Genomic DNA, 21,196 nt, shown 5'->3' with positions numbered 1-21,196 from the left:
TCTTGGATGTTTCACATTTTCATTATGACATTTGTGATGTTGTTTTCTTTATCTATCCAATTTGAATAAAAGTTTATTAATTAAATATAATATTTTATTATTGAAAAATATTGCAAAATAAAGGTAAAAGAAAAAAAAATGGATGCGAAATGATAATTTTTCTTAACATTGACTCATTCTGTTGTAGGAGCAGTAAAACTCTCAATTCGTTCTGAATATATTTTTAACAAAGTAAAATAGGTTATCTGAATCGTTTAATCATGCTTCATTTTAATAAAATTATATAGCATTATTAAATTATATTATTTAAGTAATAATTCATAAAATATATGAAAAATATAAAAGTAATAAGTGAAAATACTTTTTTCATCATGTCAATGCCTAATTTCGTCCGGATAAATAAAATTCATCGTAAAAAAAAAAAAGAAAAACAAAGAATAAAAAAAATATATTATGACCCAAAATAATCCCACACTTTTTTTACTTCCTCACCACCCCTTTTCTCTTATTACACCCCACTCTCAACATCACCATCCACCTCATCCTCTATATTACATTTCACATCATCTATCTTTTTTCTTTTACTTTTTCCACCTCATTTCCTTATTAATTTTTATATACCAACTTTTTTAATTATTCCACTTACATTTTTTAATTATATCTTCTCCACCAACATATTTTATAATTTTCTTCATCCATTTTCTCCATCCACTTTTCCACCCCACTTTTATATTAATTTCTCTTATTTATTCCATCAACTTTTCTAAATTATATTTTATCCACCAACTTTATTTTATTATTTCTTTCATCTATTTTCTTCCTCTACTCTCTCCACTCACATTTTATATTATTTTTCTTTACCAACTTTCTCCACATAATTTCCTCATTAACATTTTTTATTATTTCCTCCATCCACTTTCTTCACCACCTTCTCCACCAACATATTTTATAATTTTCTTCATCCATTTTCTTCATCTACTTTCCGATCCCCACTTTTATATTAATTTCTCTTACTAACTTTTATTTATTCCATCACTTTCATAAATTATATTTTATCCACCACCTTCTCCACCAACTTTATTTTATTATTTCTTTCATCTATTTTCTTCCTCTACTCTCTCCACTCATATTTTATATTATTTTTCTTTACCAACTTTCTCCACATAATTTCCTCATTAACATTTTTTATTATTTCCTCCATCCACTTTCTTCACCTAATTTCTCCACCCACTTTTTATATTATTTCTTTCACTTATTTTCCACACCAACTTTTACTATTTACTTTTTTTTATTATATTTCATTTCATCTAATTTTTCCACCCACTTATTATATTACTTTTCTTCATCAACTTTCTCCATCCATATCTCTATAAATACCCACATTCTCTTCACTCCATTTTTACACACACACACACACAAAATTACATAATATTCATCTCTTCTCTCAAAATCTCTTCATTCCATCCCAAAACTCTACTTCATTTTTCTCTCACATTTTACTATTTCCTAATCCCTCTATACATAGTAAATCTCATACCACATTTCTACTATAAATTCATCTTCTTCACCATCAATCTATCTCTTCTCATAACTTATTACAAGCAAAGTCTTGCTTCATCATTCAAATCTTCAACAAGGTACACATTTTCTTTTCATTCTATTTATATGCATTTTGATCATTTTTTTAGTTTATAAATTTATCCTGTTTTCTACCACAATTTTTTATCCTATGCTTTTTCATATTTTTATGTCATAGATATTTCAAAGAAAAATAAAAAAATATATAAAACTTTAAAAAACATGTAATTATATAAATATCGGTATGAGTATTCGTGCGATCGTATGCATCAGTCTAGTACTCATTACCCAAAATATAAAATAAACAAAAAAGTCGTATGAGTACTCGTGCGATCGTACGCATCAACCTAGTGTTCATTACGCAAAAGAATAAAAAATAAGAAAAAACCGTGTGAGTGCTCGTGCGATCGTACGCATCAGCCTAGTGCTCATTACGCAAAAATCTAAATATTACATCAAAATACCAGAAAATATTTTAAAGGTTAAGCATATGTGTGATCGCTCGCATCGTCCTTGTGCTAAAAACCTTTTCTCTTTCTTTTATAAAAAAATATATACTAAAAAATGTTTTAAAGGTTAAGCACATGTGTGATCGCTCGCATCGTCCTTGTGCTAAAAAACCTTTTCACCTTCTTTTTCTCAAAAAATACCAAAAAATATAAAATCTTCAAAAAACTAAAAACATCAACACTTTCAAGCAAACAAAGAATTTCTTAGCCAGAACTACGTGATCCTTGATTCTCCATCAAAAGTGGAGATACGTAGGAGTAAGGCTAGTCCTTGTCAGGTTCATTTCCCCAAAAATCCAAATTTATCCATAATCATTTTCCAAACAAATTTTCTAAACAATTTCTCAAACAAGCTTTCCAATTTCTAAAAGAACTACGTAACCCTGAAAAATATATTTTGTTTCTTTAGAATTTTATTTTAGGGGATAGTTAAACATTTTGAAAACCACATCATATTCGCGTATTTAGTTAAAGGTACTGCCTTAGGGCAGGCGTTGTAGGGTGCTAATACCTTCCCTACACGTAATCGACTCCCAAACTTAGAATCTCATTTTCGTAGACCATGTCTTATCATTTTAAGGTTTTTCCATAGTTTTCTAGAATAAACTATGGTGGCGACTCCAAATCTCTTTTCTAAAACCCGTTTCGTTCTTTTTTGGGTCGTCGTCCCGTCACGATTCCGGTTGCGACACATTATTAATTTAAGATAAAATTATAAATAAACATTGATTATAATCTCTATAAACTTGATAGATAACATGTATACTTAAAATAAGTAATTAAAAGAGAGTTCCTATAATACTATTAACTAAATTCTCTAACAAAGACAAATATAAAAAATTTGATAACATTTCACTCTTGTATGAGGATAAAACAATATACAGTGTATATAAATAAATTATTTTTTAAAAACAATAACCAAACATTTCTTAAATAGAATCGCTAAAAATATTTATGTGAGAAAAATCAGATTGCATATTTTTCTAGTGTAATTTTTTTCATTAGTTTAAATTTTTTATAGATTTATAAGAAAATGTCATAATAATTTGTAAGACTACCCCATTTCTTTTTGTAATTTTAATGTTTTTTTTATAGAAAAAATAAGCGTGTGCACCTAAAAAATAAAAATTACAAGAAAAAAATCCAACAAGCAATTCCTTATAATTCAAATAGAAAAACCCAAAACACTTCTAATAAATAATAAAATCTTCCATCCATTTAGGAGAATGTGTCTTAGAAAATTTAGCATGAAATTTAGAAAATACGTAATAGAGCTGACAGCAAAAGTGCACTTAGAAAAAGTTAGCATAAAATTGGTTACAACATTTTAACTTGATATACATATTTTATTATTAATTTATTATTTATTTATTATTATATTAATATAATCTAAATCCAATAAATAATAACATGCTAATATCAAGATATTGTAAAAAATATATATTAACATAGCATTGAAAATATCATAATAATTTGTAGGTTGAATATGTCTTTGGATCATCATATTTGTTCGCGAATCTCAACTAGGTCTTCGCTTTTTTTTTGTCCCAATTGAATCCAAATACTTGTTAATTTGAGGCAATAAAGCCCTATCCGTTAATTTTTGATTGACGTAGTCTGCACATGGTGAGCTGTAAATATTTTTATATGCGTGGCAATATGTATTAAGTTGAATGGGTGTTCTTTTGTATAATGAAACATTCCACGTGGACAACTAAATTTTTTATGTTGGTAGCCCTAAGCCCTAATATTTAAATCAACCCTGATATCGAAAGTTTATACTTGTTCATGCTGGGGAGGAAGAGTGCTGGAAGCAGAGTTGTGGAAGCAATGTTTATACTTGAGCTCATCAAATGTCTGCTTCATCCTCTTCTTGCAAATGCTTGGGTTCGGGGTTTCAACAGAGTTGTGGCAGTGTCAGCAGGTTGGGTGTAAAACCCACTTGCTTCTGTGGTCAGAATGCAGTCTTTCGCATTGCAAGAACCCCTAAAAACAAGGGCAAAAGATTTTGGGGATGCCCCAAGTTCAAGGTAAGTTTAATGGATGCAATAATCTGACTTTTAATGTGGTTTTCTTCTTCTTCCAGAGGGTGGGAGTCAAGATTGCGTTCACGGAGTGTGTTTTCTTCTTGGACAGGGTGGGAGTGAAGATTGTTCTTCTGGACGCAACTTCTTTCAGTGATGTAGTGAAGATGTAATTCATGAAGGAAATGTGGTCACTGTAGAAGAAAGTGGAAGAAATAAAGAAGTGGGTGGAAGTTTGATGAAGATGGAACAAATGCTGATGAAGATGAAAGAGAGAGATGTTGAAAAGCTGAAAATAGCCTGTTTACAGAATAATGTTGTTAGTCTGGAAAAGTGGTTGAAGGTGTTAACGGGGATGGTGGTTATTATATGTGTTTGTAATGTAATTGTGATATCAATGTTGATGAAACTAGGTTGATTTGTTAGTGGAAGGTTATGTAATATAATTTTATATTTGGAATGTTATTGTCTGTTTTATTTATAAAGGTGACTTGTTAGTGTTTAATATTGTCGTCTTATTTGTCTTATTTGTTATATTTCCTTTGCTAATCAAAATACTTGTTAATTTGAGACAATAAGTTAAAGGAAGTGCACAAGTAACATCATACGTAATGGTCAATAACCATCATATAAGAATGATCACCACATCAATACGTAATGGTTAATAAACTTTGTCTTATAATATCTTATAACAAAACAAACATTGTCTTACAATGACAAAACCTCATAACAAACCTAATGAAATTACACCAAAAGATAACAACCTAATACATATTACACCAATGCAGATTACATTGTCTTACTCAGTGCATAACAAACCTGATAACAACCTAATGAAATTACACCAAAAGATAACTCATAAAACATTGTTCCTTCATCAATACAGATTACATGATATTTAAAATAGTGTCTTCAAAATGGAAGTAAATAAGACTTCATTGATGAGAAGGAAGCACAATAGACTCCTGAGTTGGTTGGTCAGCAGGGACATGTGTTGAAGGTATTGTCACTTCTGTTGGTTGACTAGGTTGGTCAGGAGGCACTTCTGTTGTTGTAGGTCGTTGTGGACAAGATCTTTTGTTGTGTCCCATTTATTTGCAGAGACCACATGTTTTTTTGCTCCCACCCTTTCATAATTCACTGTCATTCTTCTTCAACTCCCAACCCTGTAGTCTTCATTTTTTCTTGGGCCTTCCTGGCATTGCCCTTTTCTTTGGGGGTAATACATCTGAATATGGTGTAATCTCCCACACATGTTGACCATTGATAGGATAAATGATGGTGTTGTAGGTCTTTTCATAAGTAGACTTCCTAAACCAATGCCCAATGTAGTCTTCTGCATTTAAATTCAAGAACTTCATTGCAGTGATGGTGTGAGTGCAAGGAATGCCACTGATTAACCATTTTCTACAACTACAGTCTTTGTTGTCAAGATTGACAACAAATTGCTCTCCAAATTGTGAAATGTGTATGACTTCAAATAATTAGTCTGATGACCACCTGCCATCAGTACAAAATGACAACACAGTTACCAACAAAGTAGACATAAAGTGAAGACCAAGTTAATTGTATGATTATAGTTACCTTGGTAACCAATATCTTGTTAACCATGACTGCTTTTGAAATCTGTTGAGAACCTTAGGGCAAACAGAACCTTGATATAATGCCATTTTATTCCTGTTGGTAGCCCATTTCTTCATAATGTAAACCCTAATGTCTTCTAACATGGATATAATTGGCTTAGACCTAGTATGAAGTAGCACACTGTTGAAGCCCTCACACATGTTGTTGACAAGAGTGTCACAATGTGATGTAGGGGTGAATCTAGATCTTGACCAAAACCTGCGAGATGAAGATTTCAGTAAATATATTCATTCAAACTAAATGTAACAGTAAATATAAAGTATGAGAAACAGTGAATACATACCTAGGTGGAATTGCAATCAAGTATTTAAATGCGTCTACATTGACCTCTTTAATTTTTCTCATTTCGGACTCTCATAGTTGTGGATATGTGGTTGTTGTTGCACTCCACATATCCACAACGCATAACACATAGCACACATCATACTAACCTTAACTGGTGTAAATTTTCACTTCGGTTCCTCCACCTCCACGTGATTGTCTTCGTCTACTTCTTCTTCTTGCGAAATGAAATCCCTAATTTTCACTCACTCCCCAAGTTAAATCCCTAACTTACCAGATAGCAATCCCTAATCCCCTAATGCAACTTCAGTAAAAAAAAATCCCTAAATACAAATATCCATGTCAAAAACTAATTTTTTAAAATCAAATTTCCACGTAATTGAATCACTATAAATGAGCTATTAATGTCTGCATCCACGTCATCACAGGTTAGACGATGTTAGTAAAAAATTAACGAAAAAAGCTTTATTACCTCAAATTAATAAGTATTTAGATTCAATTAAAAAAAAACACAAGGACCCTCTTGATATTCATGTATACAACGACCATGATGCATATTTAACATCACCCCTTTTCTTTATGTAATTTTAATGTTACTTTTTATATATATAAAAAAATAGGTGTCTAGTGTATGCCTAAAAAGAATGCGAATATATGATATTTGTTTTTCTCTGTTCTAAAAATTTGGGAGTAGCCACGGAGTGAAGATTTGGAAGAAAAAACGGCACCTAATAATAAAGATCAATCCGGTACCGTACAGGAGTAGCGGTGGAGAGAGGAGATGGAGTCGGCGGGGGAGTGGCTGGAGAAGGCGCTGGTCGAGTTGTGCTCCAAGATTGAAACTGGTTTGGGTTTAGGTTTGGATGAAGAGATCATCAAAGGCCTTGTTTCTTATTGCGACCTTGCCCAGCCACAAGATGCCAAAGAGTACCTTGACGTAATTTTATTATACTTTGCCAACGATAACCATTTTTATTTTATTTTATGAAATTTTGATTCCTATTGCTTCCAATCCGTAATTATTTCATTTGTTATTTCAAAATGTATTCTGCAAGTAATCCAAATCACAGATCTTTTCACTCTCTGGAAATTTAGGATATTAGGGTTCAATGTGCTAGTATGGTAACTATTATTAGATTAATCACTTATAATTGAAGTTTAAGGATTAATTGTTCTGAATATCTTAGAATGCATTCATTTGTATTTCTGATTAGGTTTATCTTAATCTTATTTTCCTTTGCAGAATATAATTGGTCAGGAAGCAGGGAAAACCGTGATTGCAGAGTATTTACGGCGAAGAGGTTATTCAGAGTTCAGTGCTAACACAGATGTTCCAACTACCAAATTACATGCGTATGTCAAACCGCCATCTGTTGAGTCATCTGCTGGTGGAACAAAAAAATCAGTTAGAGCATCAAAAGGCTCTGGCCGCAGCCATCAAGCAGAACCCAGCAAAAATGTGCTTAGCAGCAATCAGGAAAATCAAACTCCAACTGTTGGAAGTGAATCGAGATCGTCACAAAAGGGAAACCAAGTGAATTCCAAAAAGAAGAAAGCTGGGAAAGTTGTTTCACTTGCTGAGGCTGCCAAAGGGTCAATTGTGTTCCAGCAGGGAAGGCCATGCTCTTGTCAAGCACGTCGACACAGGCTGGTCAGCAATTGCTTGTCCTGTGGCAAAATAGTTTGTGAGCAAGAAGGAGAAGGGCCTTGTCAGTTTTGTGGTGCACTTGTGTTGAGAGAGGGAAGTTCCTATGCCGGTCTGGAAGAAGGTTTGCCTCCCTTGTCAGATGCCGAGGCTGCTGCTGAAGCTTATGCAAAAAGGCTTGTAGAATATGACCGGAACTCTGCAGCTCGTACAACAGTCATTGATGACCAAAGTGACTACTACGAGATTGATGGAAACAGTTGGTTGTCAAAGGAGGTATTCTACTCTGATTACGACTTGTAATTGTTGCTCACATGTGATAGTTTTATAATGAGTTATGATGCATTAGAGAATTTCTTTTCTGTCTTCGTTCTTTAGGAAAAGGAACTATTGAAGAAGAAGCAAGAGGAGATGGAAGAAGCTGAGCGAGCCAAACGGAATAGAGTTGTAGTGACTTTTGATCTTGTCGGCCGCAAGGTTTATGTTTTAACCATATGGTTTTGCCTAAATTTACTAGTTGGATTTGCTGCAGCATTAGTGTGTAGAATTTGAAACAAACGTCTTTTTCTTATGTGATTATTTCATGGTATCTACAGATGTATATCAAGTTATCATGCTTGTTCCATTCATTATTTTGATGGTATTGCATATTGCATGTTATGGTTTGTGTAGAATAGAAAACTTGGATGTGTCATGCAAAAGTCCTTTCAGTGATATGTTTATCCATTGTCTTACATGCCTTCACCCTTTTTCCCATTGTTTATGCTTGTATGTATAATAATTAGTCTTCGTATGCTTTTTAATCCTTCTATTACGCGGATTGCCTGTTTTTCATTTTTGACTCTGATTTATGTCTTGCAGGTCCTTGTGAATAAAGACGAAGTTTCAGAATTACAGTCTGAAAATAGAATATTACGTCCACGGGATGAAAGGGAAGTCAACCGTATCAAACCAAACCCAACTCTTAAGTTTCAACCGGTTTTTGTGGACCTGGGCTTTAGTAGGAAGTCTGCTAAAGATAAGCAATCACATAAAGGTATAAGGAAGGGCTTGTGCTTAGAGATTACTGGAAGAGTGCAGCATGATAGTAATGACCAGAAGTATTTTATGATGGAAAACCAATTGGCAACAGCTTCAAATGAAAATGTTTGGCATGCATCTTCGGGAAATGGAGTGCACATGGAAGATGATGGTGAATGTTTACCGAACTATGATAAATAAAGTGCCTTGTCCAGCTTTTACTGATTATAGGTACACTTTCATTTGTTTTCTTCCATTTTCTTTTTTATTTGCTCGTATAACCCATGAAATTAATGGTCCCAATTACCTTTTTCAGAAAGAAGAATTTTAGGCAACGTTATTTTTGTTTGTACAATGTCTTAGTGTATCTTCATGTTTCCCCTTGACTGGCTAGACAGTACCTCTCTGAAACGAACTATTGATAAAGGGATGGTGTCTGATATTTTAGAGATGCCTTGTTGGAGAGAACCATTATAATCAGTGAGATTGGACTTAGCAAATGAATCAGTGTGTTAAAAACTCGTCATTTTTTAGGCAGAAGTGGTTACAAAGTCTTGGCAACTAATAACTTATTTAAACATCTCTTTATATTTAGAAAAAGATGTTCCGAAATAAAGAAATGTCAAAGTCTGATAATAGTATCCTTCAGTGATGAACAACTTTTCAACTAAACCTATCTTCTTTAGTTTTTATCACGGTTTTGTATTTGTGCCATTGTTGATGTAATTTTGTTGCTGGGAATTTAGTACTAAATTTAAAATATCAAGAATGAAACGATTTTTTAAATTAATTTGTTTTTTTTTCTGTATGACTAAAATAAACTAATATCTCTTTCTAATTTAATTTAATCGTCGTAGAAAAAGATATATAAAATATAATAATGTACCTTTTTAAATTACAATTTAAGAACAAATTTGTATACAATTTACTTCTAATGAACATAATGCTATATTTATACGCTTTGTTACAAGCTTTGCAATCCACTCTTTTGTTTAATTTTTTCTTTTCACGAATTTTAAGAAAGCTGAAAATATTCCATGTATCAACAACCTAAAATAGGTTTATACTTTTTATACTATTATAAACTGTTGTCTATAGGTAGTTTAAAAGTAAGAATCAAAAGAGTAAACTTAAAAAAATAAAAAGTATATATAACTATAAAAAATAAAAAGTACATATAAATATAACTATAGATAAAATAAAATTTAGTTATTAAAATAAAAAATATTATAAATAATATTGTTTAAATAATATTATGAACAATTATTTAAGTTGAAAAAATAGTTACTAAAATAATAAAAAGATAAATAGTTTTTTTATAATGAATAATTATTTGAATTCAAAAAAATAGTTACTAAAATAATAAAACTTAAAATTAGTTTTTTATTGTAAATAATTATTTAAATTTAAAAAATAATAATTAAAAAGATAAAATTAGAAAAACAAAATAGGACATTAAATAAGTGTATCATTTTATATTTCATATATAATTATAGTTATAGATTTTGTTATAAGTATTTTAGAAATTATATCAACGATTTTTTTATTGGCCCACAATGAAATAGACTTTCATGAATAATACTTTATAATGACCATTAAACTTCTTTTAATAATCTATTTTCTTTTAATAATCTATTTGGTACAAATAAAGAAAAGAAGCTAGTAAAATAAATTCATTGCTTGTACTTGAAATTTATGAAAAATCGAATTAAAACTTGAAAGATTGTTAATAATTAAAAGTCTGTGTTGGGAAAAAAAAAAGAAAGCATATGGATTAAAAATAAATCATTTAAAATACGCTTTTAAAGTTGAAACAAGTAAAGTTTGGGGGTTCATTGTTCATAAAAAGAGTTCAATAGTGGGTAAAAATGAAACAAAGACAATAATTGACACCTAAACTCCGCAAAATGAAACATAACTCCAATCTTTATTTGGAAATAAAATACTTAAGAAAATCTTTTCAAATTTAGTATGAAAGACATATTGAGAGTCTTCTTTATTGAAACTAAAGAAGTAGATTGATTTTAAATAGGAAGCTATAAGAAGAGGTTTAAAAAAAAAGGTTAAATATTGCATTGGTTTCTAAATTATTATCTATTTTGGGTTTCTTTTCTTTTCTAAATTTTGTTTTATTTAGGTTTTTATGCTTTTAGAAATTCGTTATTATCTATTTTGTTTTTTTTTCTTTTCTAAATTTAGGTTTATCTGCTTTAGAAAATCATAAATTTAGTTTTTTATAACTAACGATGTTAGCTTTTATTCTGACGTGACAAATAGTGTGTAATCGTTTAAGACACACGTGTATTATGTCTTTAAGTCGACAAGATAGTTTAGTAGCAAACAATATGCCACATCTCCAGTCCAATAAGGTCAACAAGACAAGTGTATTGTGTCTCCAGGTCGGCAAGACATCTGAATAGTTTGGTGGACAAGTACATATAGTCTGGTAAGGTGAATGGGGAACTCATATAGTTTGGTAAGGTGTATGGAAAACTCGGATAGTTCAATGGGTAGTCCACATAGCTTGGATAACACATTACTAAGCTCTTTTTAGACTTTCGACTAAACGATATGAATTCTTCATGCACCTTAACGGACTATCCTAATGCCTTACTGAGTTATTCAAATACCTTGCCGACCTTGGAAAAAATATATGTGTCTTGCTGATCTTATTAGGTTGGGGACGTGGCACAACTTGCCACCGAACTATTTTGTCGACCTAAGATACAATACACATGTTTTAAACGGATTAGGAACTTTATACACCGTTTGTCTTGTAAAAACAAAGCTATGACATTAGTCATACATGACTTTCTAAAATGGGAGAGACAAAATAAACAAGTTTGAAAAAAAAAACTAAATAATAATTTAAAAATCAAAAACATATTTAACTCAAGAAATAAAAAAAATTACAATTTTCTGGTGCTGATTATGTTTAAAACCATATATTTCAACGTCAAATACTACTATTGATTGTTTGTTGTGTCAGTAATATGAAATTGGAATAATAGTTTACTTGTTCTCTCAAGAATATGAAAATCGAATGCAATGTGATGTGTATTACTTCTAGAATTTCTAATATACTGAAAATCAATACACTTCTATTAAGAAGTTATATCTTTCCTTGTAATGCTCATATTGTAAACTCCGATAATACTTTATTGAAAGCACTACAACATGAAATTAGGAAAATGGTTTTGGTTATCGAAATCTACTTTTCACCTTAAAATCCTTTGTGCTAATTCCTTGCCATTTATTTCTTCAGTCAGTTATCTTATTTGTCATTACCTTCCTCACCATTTAGGTTCTCCATCTTTTATTTCTTCTTGTATCTTCAATTATCATCATGGTTTATTTTCTCATTATAACTTGTATCTTGTTCATTATTTACTTATTTTAGTTTTAGCTTATTATTTATTTCGTATTTCTTTCTGTTTTTCAAGAATCATTTGAGGAATTGCATAATTATATATGAAATGTTGGTAATACGAAATCGAGTTTTATTCATAATAGTAAATGAAGTATTTGACTATTTTTAAGTTATTATAAAATTAAGTTATTACAAAATCATATAAAAAAAAGTAAGGAGTGAATAATCTAAAAAATATAGAATTAAAACAAAAATATAAAAAGTAGAAAAATCTAAAAATATAATATTAGTCGATGTAAAGAAATTTAAATGTACTCTAAAAATATAAAAGTTAGACATGCAAAAAAAGTATATGATTTAATAATACATAAGATAGACTATGAAAAAAATGTTAATGATTAGATAAACTAGAATAATGTATATTACTAAACTCATCTAATTATTATATGAAGTAATTTATTGATAGATTAGTCCAATTTGTGTATGAGTAAACTCTTCTAATGTGTGTTGGTAGACTCGGTTAATCAATATTTGGACACACTCATCGAATGCATATTCATATAATTGCCTAGTCAGTGTATGAAATGACTCATTTAATATATATTGATAGACTCATGTACTTAGTATATGAATACACTTGTCTAATATGTGTTGAAAGACTTGTATGATAAATGTATATACATAATTGTGTAATGTGTTTTCCTATACTCGTCTAATTAGCGTATTGAATGACTCGTCTAATATATTTTGCTACACTTGTCTAATCAGTGTATACACAAACTCCTGTATTTCTTGTTATTTAACTTGTATAACTTGTCTTAGACAAACTCGTTAAATATTTATTGTTAGACTCGTGTAATTATTTATGGACAAATTATCTTCGACAATACCAATGAATTGGATACACTTTCTTTAACAATCAATAAAGATGATATGAAACATATAACCATGTTTTTAAACTTCAACAAATACAATACATGTAAACAACTTAGATCATGCAAAAATATTGTCAAATATGCTTAAACTCGTCTAATGAGTCTATAGACAAACTTATCTAATGTTTTTTGCTATATTCGTCTAATTATTGTATGAACATAATTGTCTAATAAATATATTATTAGATTATCTAATAAGTGTATGGACAAACACATCCAATATATATTGCTAGACTAATTTAATCAATGCTAGCATTAGTAGAGTTCACCTATAAAAACAATCATCACGCAAGTATTGAAATTGCGGGCATTGTATGGAATGAGATACAGGACACCATTTTGTTGGTATCAAGATGGGAAGTTGTGTTGGTTGGGTTAGAGTTGCTAAGGCAGACAACAAAGAAGGTTAAGAAAATATAAGATAGAATGAAAGCCTCACAGAGTAGGCAAAATTCATATGCGGATCAGAGATGCGTCCGTTAGAGTTTGAAGCTGAAGATCATGTTTTCTTGAGAGTGCCCCTAACTATTGTGTGGAAAGGGTTCGACCTAAAAAGTTTTCTCCTAAGTTTATTAGACCTTATAAGATCTTATGGAAGATAGGGTAGTAACTTATGAGATTGCTTTACCACCTTAATTATCAAGATTATATAATGTGTTTTATGTTCCACGATCAAGGAAGTATTTGTTAGAACGATGATTTGACAGTGGAAGCTCAACAAGTAAGAATAGAGGATTTGTAAATCAAACAACTTAGAGAAGATACAATTAATTCAGTTAAGGTTTTACGAAATGCTAGATCCTTGGGAGCTAAAGGAAGAAATGAGAGAGTCATTTAAAACTTAATCTTGTTAAAAATATTTAATAAAACAATTTCAAATAAAATTCAATATAAAATATAAATTTAAATAAATTAATCTTATTAGAAAAAAGTAATAAAAATATCAATTTTAATAAAAGTATTTGTATAACATTTATATAAAAATTAAATTTGGTTTCAATTTTTAGATAGATATGAAATTGTTTAATTTTAAAAATAATTAGAACTAAAGTGAAACAAAATAAAAATACAAAAACTAAATTGAAACTAAGTCAATGACACGTAAAACTGACATGTGATACCGCCATTATCATATCACACTAAACTGTGTGAGCTTAACATGTGATATACAAATTGACACGTGACATCTCTTTATTGTTGTTAGTATATTATTATAAAAGAACTTGATTATATCAAAATTTTCAAAATAAAAACTAAATCAAGATAGAAAAAAAGAAAGAGACTAAATTGATATTTTTCTCAATAAAGACAAATGACACCATTTAACCATTAAATAACAATCAAACAAAAGTCAAATAATTATAAAGAATAGTAAAAATAATTAAATGCGTATTCAGTTAAAAAAAAGTAAAGATCCAAACAAATACTGACATAAGATTTCTTAAATTATCTAATAAATTAAAAACGTTTTAATATTTTTTAACAGAAAAGTGCGGATGACTAAAAAAGATATTGATATCCACGTATCTTTCTCATTACTATGCCAAATTTAAATCATAAACCATTACACATTCCTAACTTAAAATATAAGTAATTATCTATATCCAATTTTAAACATAAATTAATTTTGATACTTGTATCCATATCCTATCATTCTAGAATTTGTCTATTCCAATTCTTCCTTGTACAAGAAGGGGAACTCTAAAGATGCATTTATAGTTGAATGTTGATAATTCACGTGTCCACGTCACCTTGGGCAAAATGTCAAAACACATTCCATGTACACTTGTCCTGGGATATGGGATAGCCTATTTATATTCGTCAGCGAGTATTTCGAGCCTAAACCCGCAAAACCCTAACCATATTTCCCACACTTTTCACTTGGCTTCCTCTGCCACACCAAACAACCCCTCGCTTTTGAAAACGCGCGTTTCAGGCGAAGATGGTTGGCGACAAGACGAAGAAGTTGAAAATCGCTGAGAATTTGGAAGATACCATCGACGAAAAACTCATCCTCTCCATTGAGAAGTTGCAAGAGGTCCAAGACGAACTCGATAAGGTTTCATAATTTCCCATTCCACCTCATCTTTCTACGCTAAGTGCTCACTTATCGATTGAATTCATATTTTCCAGTTTTTTAGGTTTTCATTCTCCGTTTTAAACTGTCGCCAAATTTATCGATTCCTCTAATTAACATGACGAAATTGTATTTTATGAATTGTGAATGTTAATTATGCTATTAGTGCATTGACGATGAATTTGAAAATTGTGCTATTGTGCATTGATTTTGAATTTCAATTTCAATTTCAATTTTGATGTCGTTGTAGATCAATGAGGAGGCGAGTGATAAGGTCCTCGAAGTAGAGCAGAAGTTTAACGAGATAAGGAAGCCAGTTTACGATAAGCGAAATGAGATCATCGTCAAATCTATTCCTGATTTCTGGTTTACTGCTGTGAGTTTCATTTTTTTAATTTGATTATTGTTATGACAGGATACGCATTTGAAATATTTTTTTAAATTTATCTTTGTTTGGCTTGTGCAGTTTATGAGTCACCCTGCTCTTTGTGAACTTCTGAATTTAGAGGATCAAAAGGTTTGACTTCTATCCTCATACGTGGAGAAGTTTTGCAGCTATGTTAATTGTCCTTCGTGTTAGATTCGGTCTATTTATTTACTTGGGGTGTTTTGCCACTTTGTGAGGTTTACATGAGAGTGCTTTCAATGCTTTGTTCCGTTGGTTACTGATAAACCTGTTGATGAAGTTTTAATCATTGCTGGCACCCTTTGTTTGTAGATATTTAAGTATTTGGGTTCTCTCGAGGTTGAAGATAATAAAGATGTCAAATCTGGGTACTCAATCACCTTTGTAAGTTATTCTTGCTCTTTTTCTCACCCTCTCACGCCCAAAAAAACACCTTGTATTTACTGAAGTGGTGCTATCCTTTATAGCAGTGATTTAAAAGTGTCTACAGACAAAAATGACCAGTTGTTAATCACCTTTGAAGACTAGCCCGATGTTAATTCTCTACAGACAAAAATTGACTAGTTTTTAATTATTTTTTGTCCAGAATTTCAATCCCAATCCCTATTTTGAGAATACAAAGCTTACGAAGACTTTTACCTTCTTTGAAGAAGGATCAACAAAGATAACTGCTACCCCCATTAAATGGAAAGAGGGCAAGGTAAGGCTATAAATTCATTTATTCTCACCACCCCATCAGCACCTACAGTTTTCACTCTGAAACATAATCCTTAATTATACAGGGATTACCCAATGGAGTCAATCTTGACAAGAATGGGAAGCGGGGTCGTATTGATATCAGGTTGATACCTAAACTTTTGTTTTTATGCCTTTTTTTTTTTAGTTTCTGTTCTGAGCACAGTAATATTATAAACAAAGATAGCCATGGTTATGCACCCATTTTCGTTTTTGTATACTAGACCACTCGTTTTCTTGGCGAGGCCTTTTCTTTTGGAAAAAGAAAAAACAGAAACTACTGTTGAAGGCTTGAGTTTTCTGGCATTCAAATTGATCAATTGGCAGATCAAGAAAATATACGTAGTTTGTGATGTCTGCTTTTGTTATGTCATATTCCACTTTGATTCAGAAGACATGGCTGTATTTTTCTATGTGTTTCCCTGTGACTCTTTTTCTATGTTGTATTATACTTTTCTATACTAGAATAACTATTTGAAATATTAGTGGAACTTTTCTACGTAGTAGTATACTTTTCTATACTAGAATAACTATTTAAAAGATTAGAATGCGAAGAGCATTGACCTGTGCAGAGTTGGTAGAAAGAATCTATTCGTACTAGTTAGAATTCTCCAGTTTTGTTTTGAAATCTGAACAAGGATGATAGCATGCAAATATTTGATGCCCTGACCAAATGTTTTAACTGGGTAATTTTGAGCAAGTGAGAATAACTGTTTTTAAGAAAACTTCTTTCCCTTGTGTCAGCTAAAGCTTTTCGTGTTCTTCATTGTTAGTTAATATATTTGAAGGAAATGTTACTAAATCTCCTTTCGTGAATGGTTCATGGACTCAGTGGCCAATATTTAAATTTTCTTGTGCCAATAAATGCAGTTTCTTTACTTGGTTTAGTGACTCTGAACAGAAAGACGATGCGGATGAAATTCATGATGAGGTATATTTTTGTCTAGCCTTGTAAAATTCTTTCCAGATGGAAGTTCTTTAGTGATTTTCTGTTTTCTTTTTCGCTTTGTGCGAAAACATTAATCACATAAATGCAGGTTGCAGAATTGATCAAAGATGATTTATGGCCAAATCCACTTACTTATTTCAACAATGTAAGTTAAAATTTTAACCTTTTTGTCTTCTGTGTATTGTATTTTCAAATCTCACACTTAATTACTCATTCTACTTTGCTAATTTCTCCCATGGTGTTTCTAATGTTAATTGACTTGGGAACAGGAGTTTGACGAAGAGGATTTTGATGATGAAGGTGATGATGAGGTAATTGAAGTTCTAATTTACTTTGAAAAAGAATATATGATTGGCAAATATGATTGGAGTATTGTTGTTTATGTTTTATGGAATCTTGCTGGATCCATGCTTTAATTCGTCCAAAATTCAGTCAATGGATACTAAACCTAAATCAGCATTGATTCAAAGTTTAATGCTGAACATGTACAAGTCACTTATAGCAGTCATATTTTGAACTCAGGTTTAGCTGAATGCTTTAATTTTTGGTTATATAGATGTTAACATAAAGAAAACGAATACGAGAAACACCAATGTGATGTGAATTCTATTTAATAATTGTTTGAGTATATGGAAAATATTTTATCATATCATAATTTCTTTAGGGTTAGTTTTTTTTTCTTATTCATGAGGATTTATTTTACCATGCTTTAGTTCCTGAGTTAGTTAGGATTCGATTATAAAGATGGGTTAGTATCAACATACTTTTATATACATCTAAGTTAATATCAATTCAGTGTTTCATCCTCTTTTTTCTTTATTACTGCTTAATATATCTGGAACAGTATGATTTGAACAATAACAAAAAAAGTTTTTGTGAAGATACATAAAAATGCTGAAAGTTGTAATCATTCATGATCTGTAAACAACAAAGAATATGAATGCATTTTAAGATGTTTGATACGAGTTATTGCTATTTTACTTAATAATAGCATTTTAAGATGTGTTTTAAATTCTTAATGTCATTAGGACTTCCAAAATATAGTGGATAGAAATATTTTCTTAGAAAGTATAATTATCATTGACAGGAAAAGGATGAGGATGACCAAGAGGATGATGATGACGAGGAAAGCAATGACATTTGAAAAATGCCTTATGGTGGTGTTTATTTTTCCTATTTATTTTTCCCTGGTTGAATATGTAGGTTTTGGGCATGGTGGCCATTGCCATTTTTTCAAGGTTTTTAGTAGGTGGAGCTATCTAGAAAGTTAGTAGTTCTGACCATAATTTATTAATTATTCTGTGAAGTTGTTTTGCCGGTTTCATCCCTTGCGCACTTTTTTGGGTTGTTACTACTGGTATACTAGTTGTCTCAACTGTTCTTTGTTGTGGAATTACATAGTAAAGTTACAGTATTTATTGTATATTTGGATCTGTTATCTATCATAAAATTACTATTCAGGAATTTTGCCAAGATATTATTCCACCATTTCAAATGGTTTGCCATCTGTTTTCCTAAGTTGGAATGGTCTTTCTTTCCCTTTTCTATTTATTGATAATATGTTATTAACCAATTATTATCAACCCACACAATTTGGTGTCACAGCTGATCATATCTATATAAAATTCACATTAATACCATTCTCACAACTGAACATATATATAAAATTATGATAATTTAAATGTTAACATATTATAATAGGGTTGGGAATGATTTTAAGACAAATCAATAAGTTATAATAAGGCTGGAGAAGGATTTCTAAATAAATAATGAAAACTTTTAAAAGAATAATTTGTTTCTGTTACAATTTTTTTAAGAAATATATTATTTGGGCAACACATTTTAAAAAATTGAAATTACAAAAAATTCTGAAAATATTTTGATTATTTAAAATTATAAAATTTATTATGAAAAGTAATAATTTAAACAACTTTCTTTCTAGGGTTAAATATGTTTTTCGCCTCTTAAGTATCACTGATTTTTTGTTTTAGTCACTACTCAAAACATTGATGGTATTTAATCCTCGTAGTATTAAAACATGTAAAAATAGTCCTTAAAAGTAGACGGCGTTAATTTTTAATTGATCTGGCAAACAACAATGCTATGTCTTCTGCTAGTTTCACTGTTCTCTGTCTGCGACGTTGCTTATATCGTGAAAACTCCTATGGCCATGTTGCTTATATCGTGAAAACTCCTATGGTCATCTTCCTGTGAGAGAAATGCCTAACCCAATCTTTGCCTCTGTTCACCTCAAGCCACCAACCTCAAGTCACCAACAAAGGGGTTAACCCTCTAAGCAATAGATATAGAACGAAAACCATAAACACACTCCAACGTGTCCAATCCCAGTGAACAAAGAGATAGAAGAATTAACCAATAAAGGGCATGATAAAAAAAAAAAAAACAAAGAATGCGCTTTCGTATTCGACACTAGCAGTGAGTGTTGCTGGGGACGTTTGGCGTTTGAGAAAAAAACCCTCGCATTGAGAGGGAGGAGAGCAGCGCTCGTGGCGCCGGTGAGGGAGCGATTCCGGCGAGAACAGCGGCAGCCAGCTTTGTCGACGGTGGCTGGTTTCATTCGTGGTGGTGGAGACTCGTCACAGAGAAGCAACGGTTCTCCTCTCTCACGCGCAAACGGGTCCTGTTGATGATGGGTTTCGCCGGCGACGCCTTGGATCGGGTGGCGACAGCTCCAGCAGCAAGCTGCATCACCGGTGCGACCTTAACTCATGGTCCGAGAGGCGGCGACTGGGTGCGGCGTGAATGGCTTGGATGCGCTGCAGAGGGTGAATGCGTCTTCCTCTCGCGCGAAGGAGAAGGGGCAAAGTGGTGGTGGTCCGCCGTGAAGGGCGATGGCTATTTCGGCGCAAGTACTGGCAACACCGTGGACAGCGGCGTGGTGGCTGGGGCGGCAACGTCCATGCGGTGGCGATCCGTATCTCCGACAGCACCTCCAATCGGGTTCGAACGAAGTCATGTGTTGGTGACTTGATCTGGCAGACAGAGAACAGTAAAGCTGGCAGAGGACGTGGTATTGCCGTTGCCAGATCAATCAAAAGTTGAGTCGGTGCATTTTTAAAGACTATTTTTACATGTTTTAATATTACGAGGATTAAATGTCTTGAATAGGAACTAAAATAAAAAATCAGTGGGGACGAAAAACATATTTAATTATTTTTTTCAGTCAATTTTTCTTTTATCTCTCTTTTATTTTCTTTTTGCTTTCTTTTCTTCTGTATTTATTTTTTTCTTTTTGTTTCTTATATCTGTTTCTCTCCTTGGTATATATCTGTCCCTTTCCTTCTTATGTTTTTGTCCCTTGTCACTTTCATCTCATTTTCTCCCTTATGTCTATACTATCTCTTCTCCCTACTTTACTTCAGTTTGTTTTTCTGTCTTATTATTTTAACTTTTTTAACATCTCATATTTTTTATCTTTGTATTATTTTTTTCTCTTTTTTTTTTTGTTAATCTCACCTCTAATTTTCTTTCTATTTTCTATTTGTCTGCATCTATAGCATAGTTCTTTTTCTTTTTTATCTGTCCTGATCTTTTTTTTCTCTCTCTTATGTTTACTAATGTTAATGTAAAACTTATCATTTCAAATTATTAAACATTATTTATACTAATTTCAAAAAACTTAATAATGATAATTTGGCCTTTAATTATATATATTGTTTTTTGATTTAGTGAAAAGTTAATTATTCTACTAAAATTAAAAATTCAAACAAAATATTCAAAAATTAACAATTAATTCAAAACATCTGAAGTTTTTCATTTTTTTAAAATTTTAAAATTAATTCAATGCTGAATGGAAGCAGGGATGCCGTTTTACTAGCTGGAGATGTTAATCCAAAGTATAGAAATCTAATGATCATTGCTATCAGAGCCAAGAAATGAAAAATAAGGATGGAACCTAAACATTGTTCACAACAGAACACGTTGCTTTTATTTTTAAGAAGTTCAGCTACTTTTTCTGTAAACCAAGTACTCTCATTTTGGTTAAAATTTATAAAATATTA

The 21,196-nt window shown here is 31.3% G+C and overlaps 2 protein-coding genes across 3 annotated transcripts; both read left to right on the top strand.

Moving 5' to 3' along the window:
- Nucleotides 1–6,649: 6,649 nt before the first annotated feature.
- Nucleotides 6,650–9,163, top strand: LOC108331983 (uncharacterized). Of its 2 annotated transcripts, XM_052869706.1 has the most exons (5): nucleotides 6,672–6,974; nucleotides 7,281–7,958; nucleotides 8,061–8,159; nucleotides 8,544–8,933; nucleotides 9,019–9,163. In XM_052869706.1, the coding sequence occupies exons 1-4, from the start codon at nucleotides 6,819–6,821 to the stop codon at nucleotides 8,901–8,903; spliced, it is 1,293 nt and encodes a 430-aa protein (XP_052725666.1). In that variant the 5' UTR covers nucleotides 6,672–6,818; the 3' UTR covers nucleotides 8,904–8,933; nucleotides 9,019–9,163. The 2 variants fall into 2 exon arrangements, with proteins under 2 accessions (XP_017422539.1, XP_052725666.1); XM_017567050.2 differs by having other exon boundaries at nucleotides 6,650–6,974; nucleotides 8,544–9,052.
- Nucleotides 9,164–14,836: 5,673 nt separating this feature from the next.
- On the top strand, nucleotides 14,837–18,647 carry LOC108332908 (NAP1-related protein 2). Its single transcript, XM_017568210.1, has 10 exons — nucleotides 14,837–15,066; nucleotides 15,335–15,460; nucleotides 15,551–15,601; nucleotides 15,803–15,874; nucleotides 16,077–16,190; nucleotides 16,273–16,331; nucleotides 17,096–17,156; nucleotides 17,263–17,319; nucleotides 17,444–17,485; nucleotides 18,262–18,647. The coding sequence occupies exons 1-10, from the start codon at nucleotides 14,950–14,952 to the stop codon at nucleotides 18,316–18,318; spliced, it is 756 nt and encodes a 251-aa protein (XP_017423699.1). The 5' UTR covers nucleotides 14,837–14,949; the 3' UTR covers nucleotides 18,319–18,647.
- Nucleotides 18,648–21,196: the final 2,549 nt, after the last annotated feature.

This window comes from Vigna angularis, chromosome 1 (assembly GCF_016808095.1).
Source record: "Vigna angularis cultivar LongXiaoDou No.4 chromosome 1, ASM1680809v1, whole genome shotgun sequence".
In the NCBI taxonomy this organism is placed as follows: domain Eukaryota; kingdom Viridiplantae; phylum Streptophyta; class Magnoliopsida; order Fabales; family Fabaceae; genus Vigna; species Vigna angularis.
The sequence above is the reverse complement of the archived record's forward strand: the minus strand, read 5'-3'. Positions and strand labels throughout refer to the sequence as shown.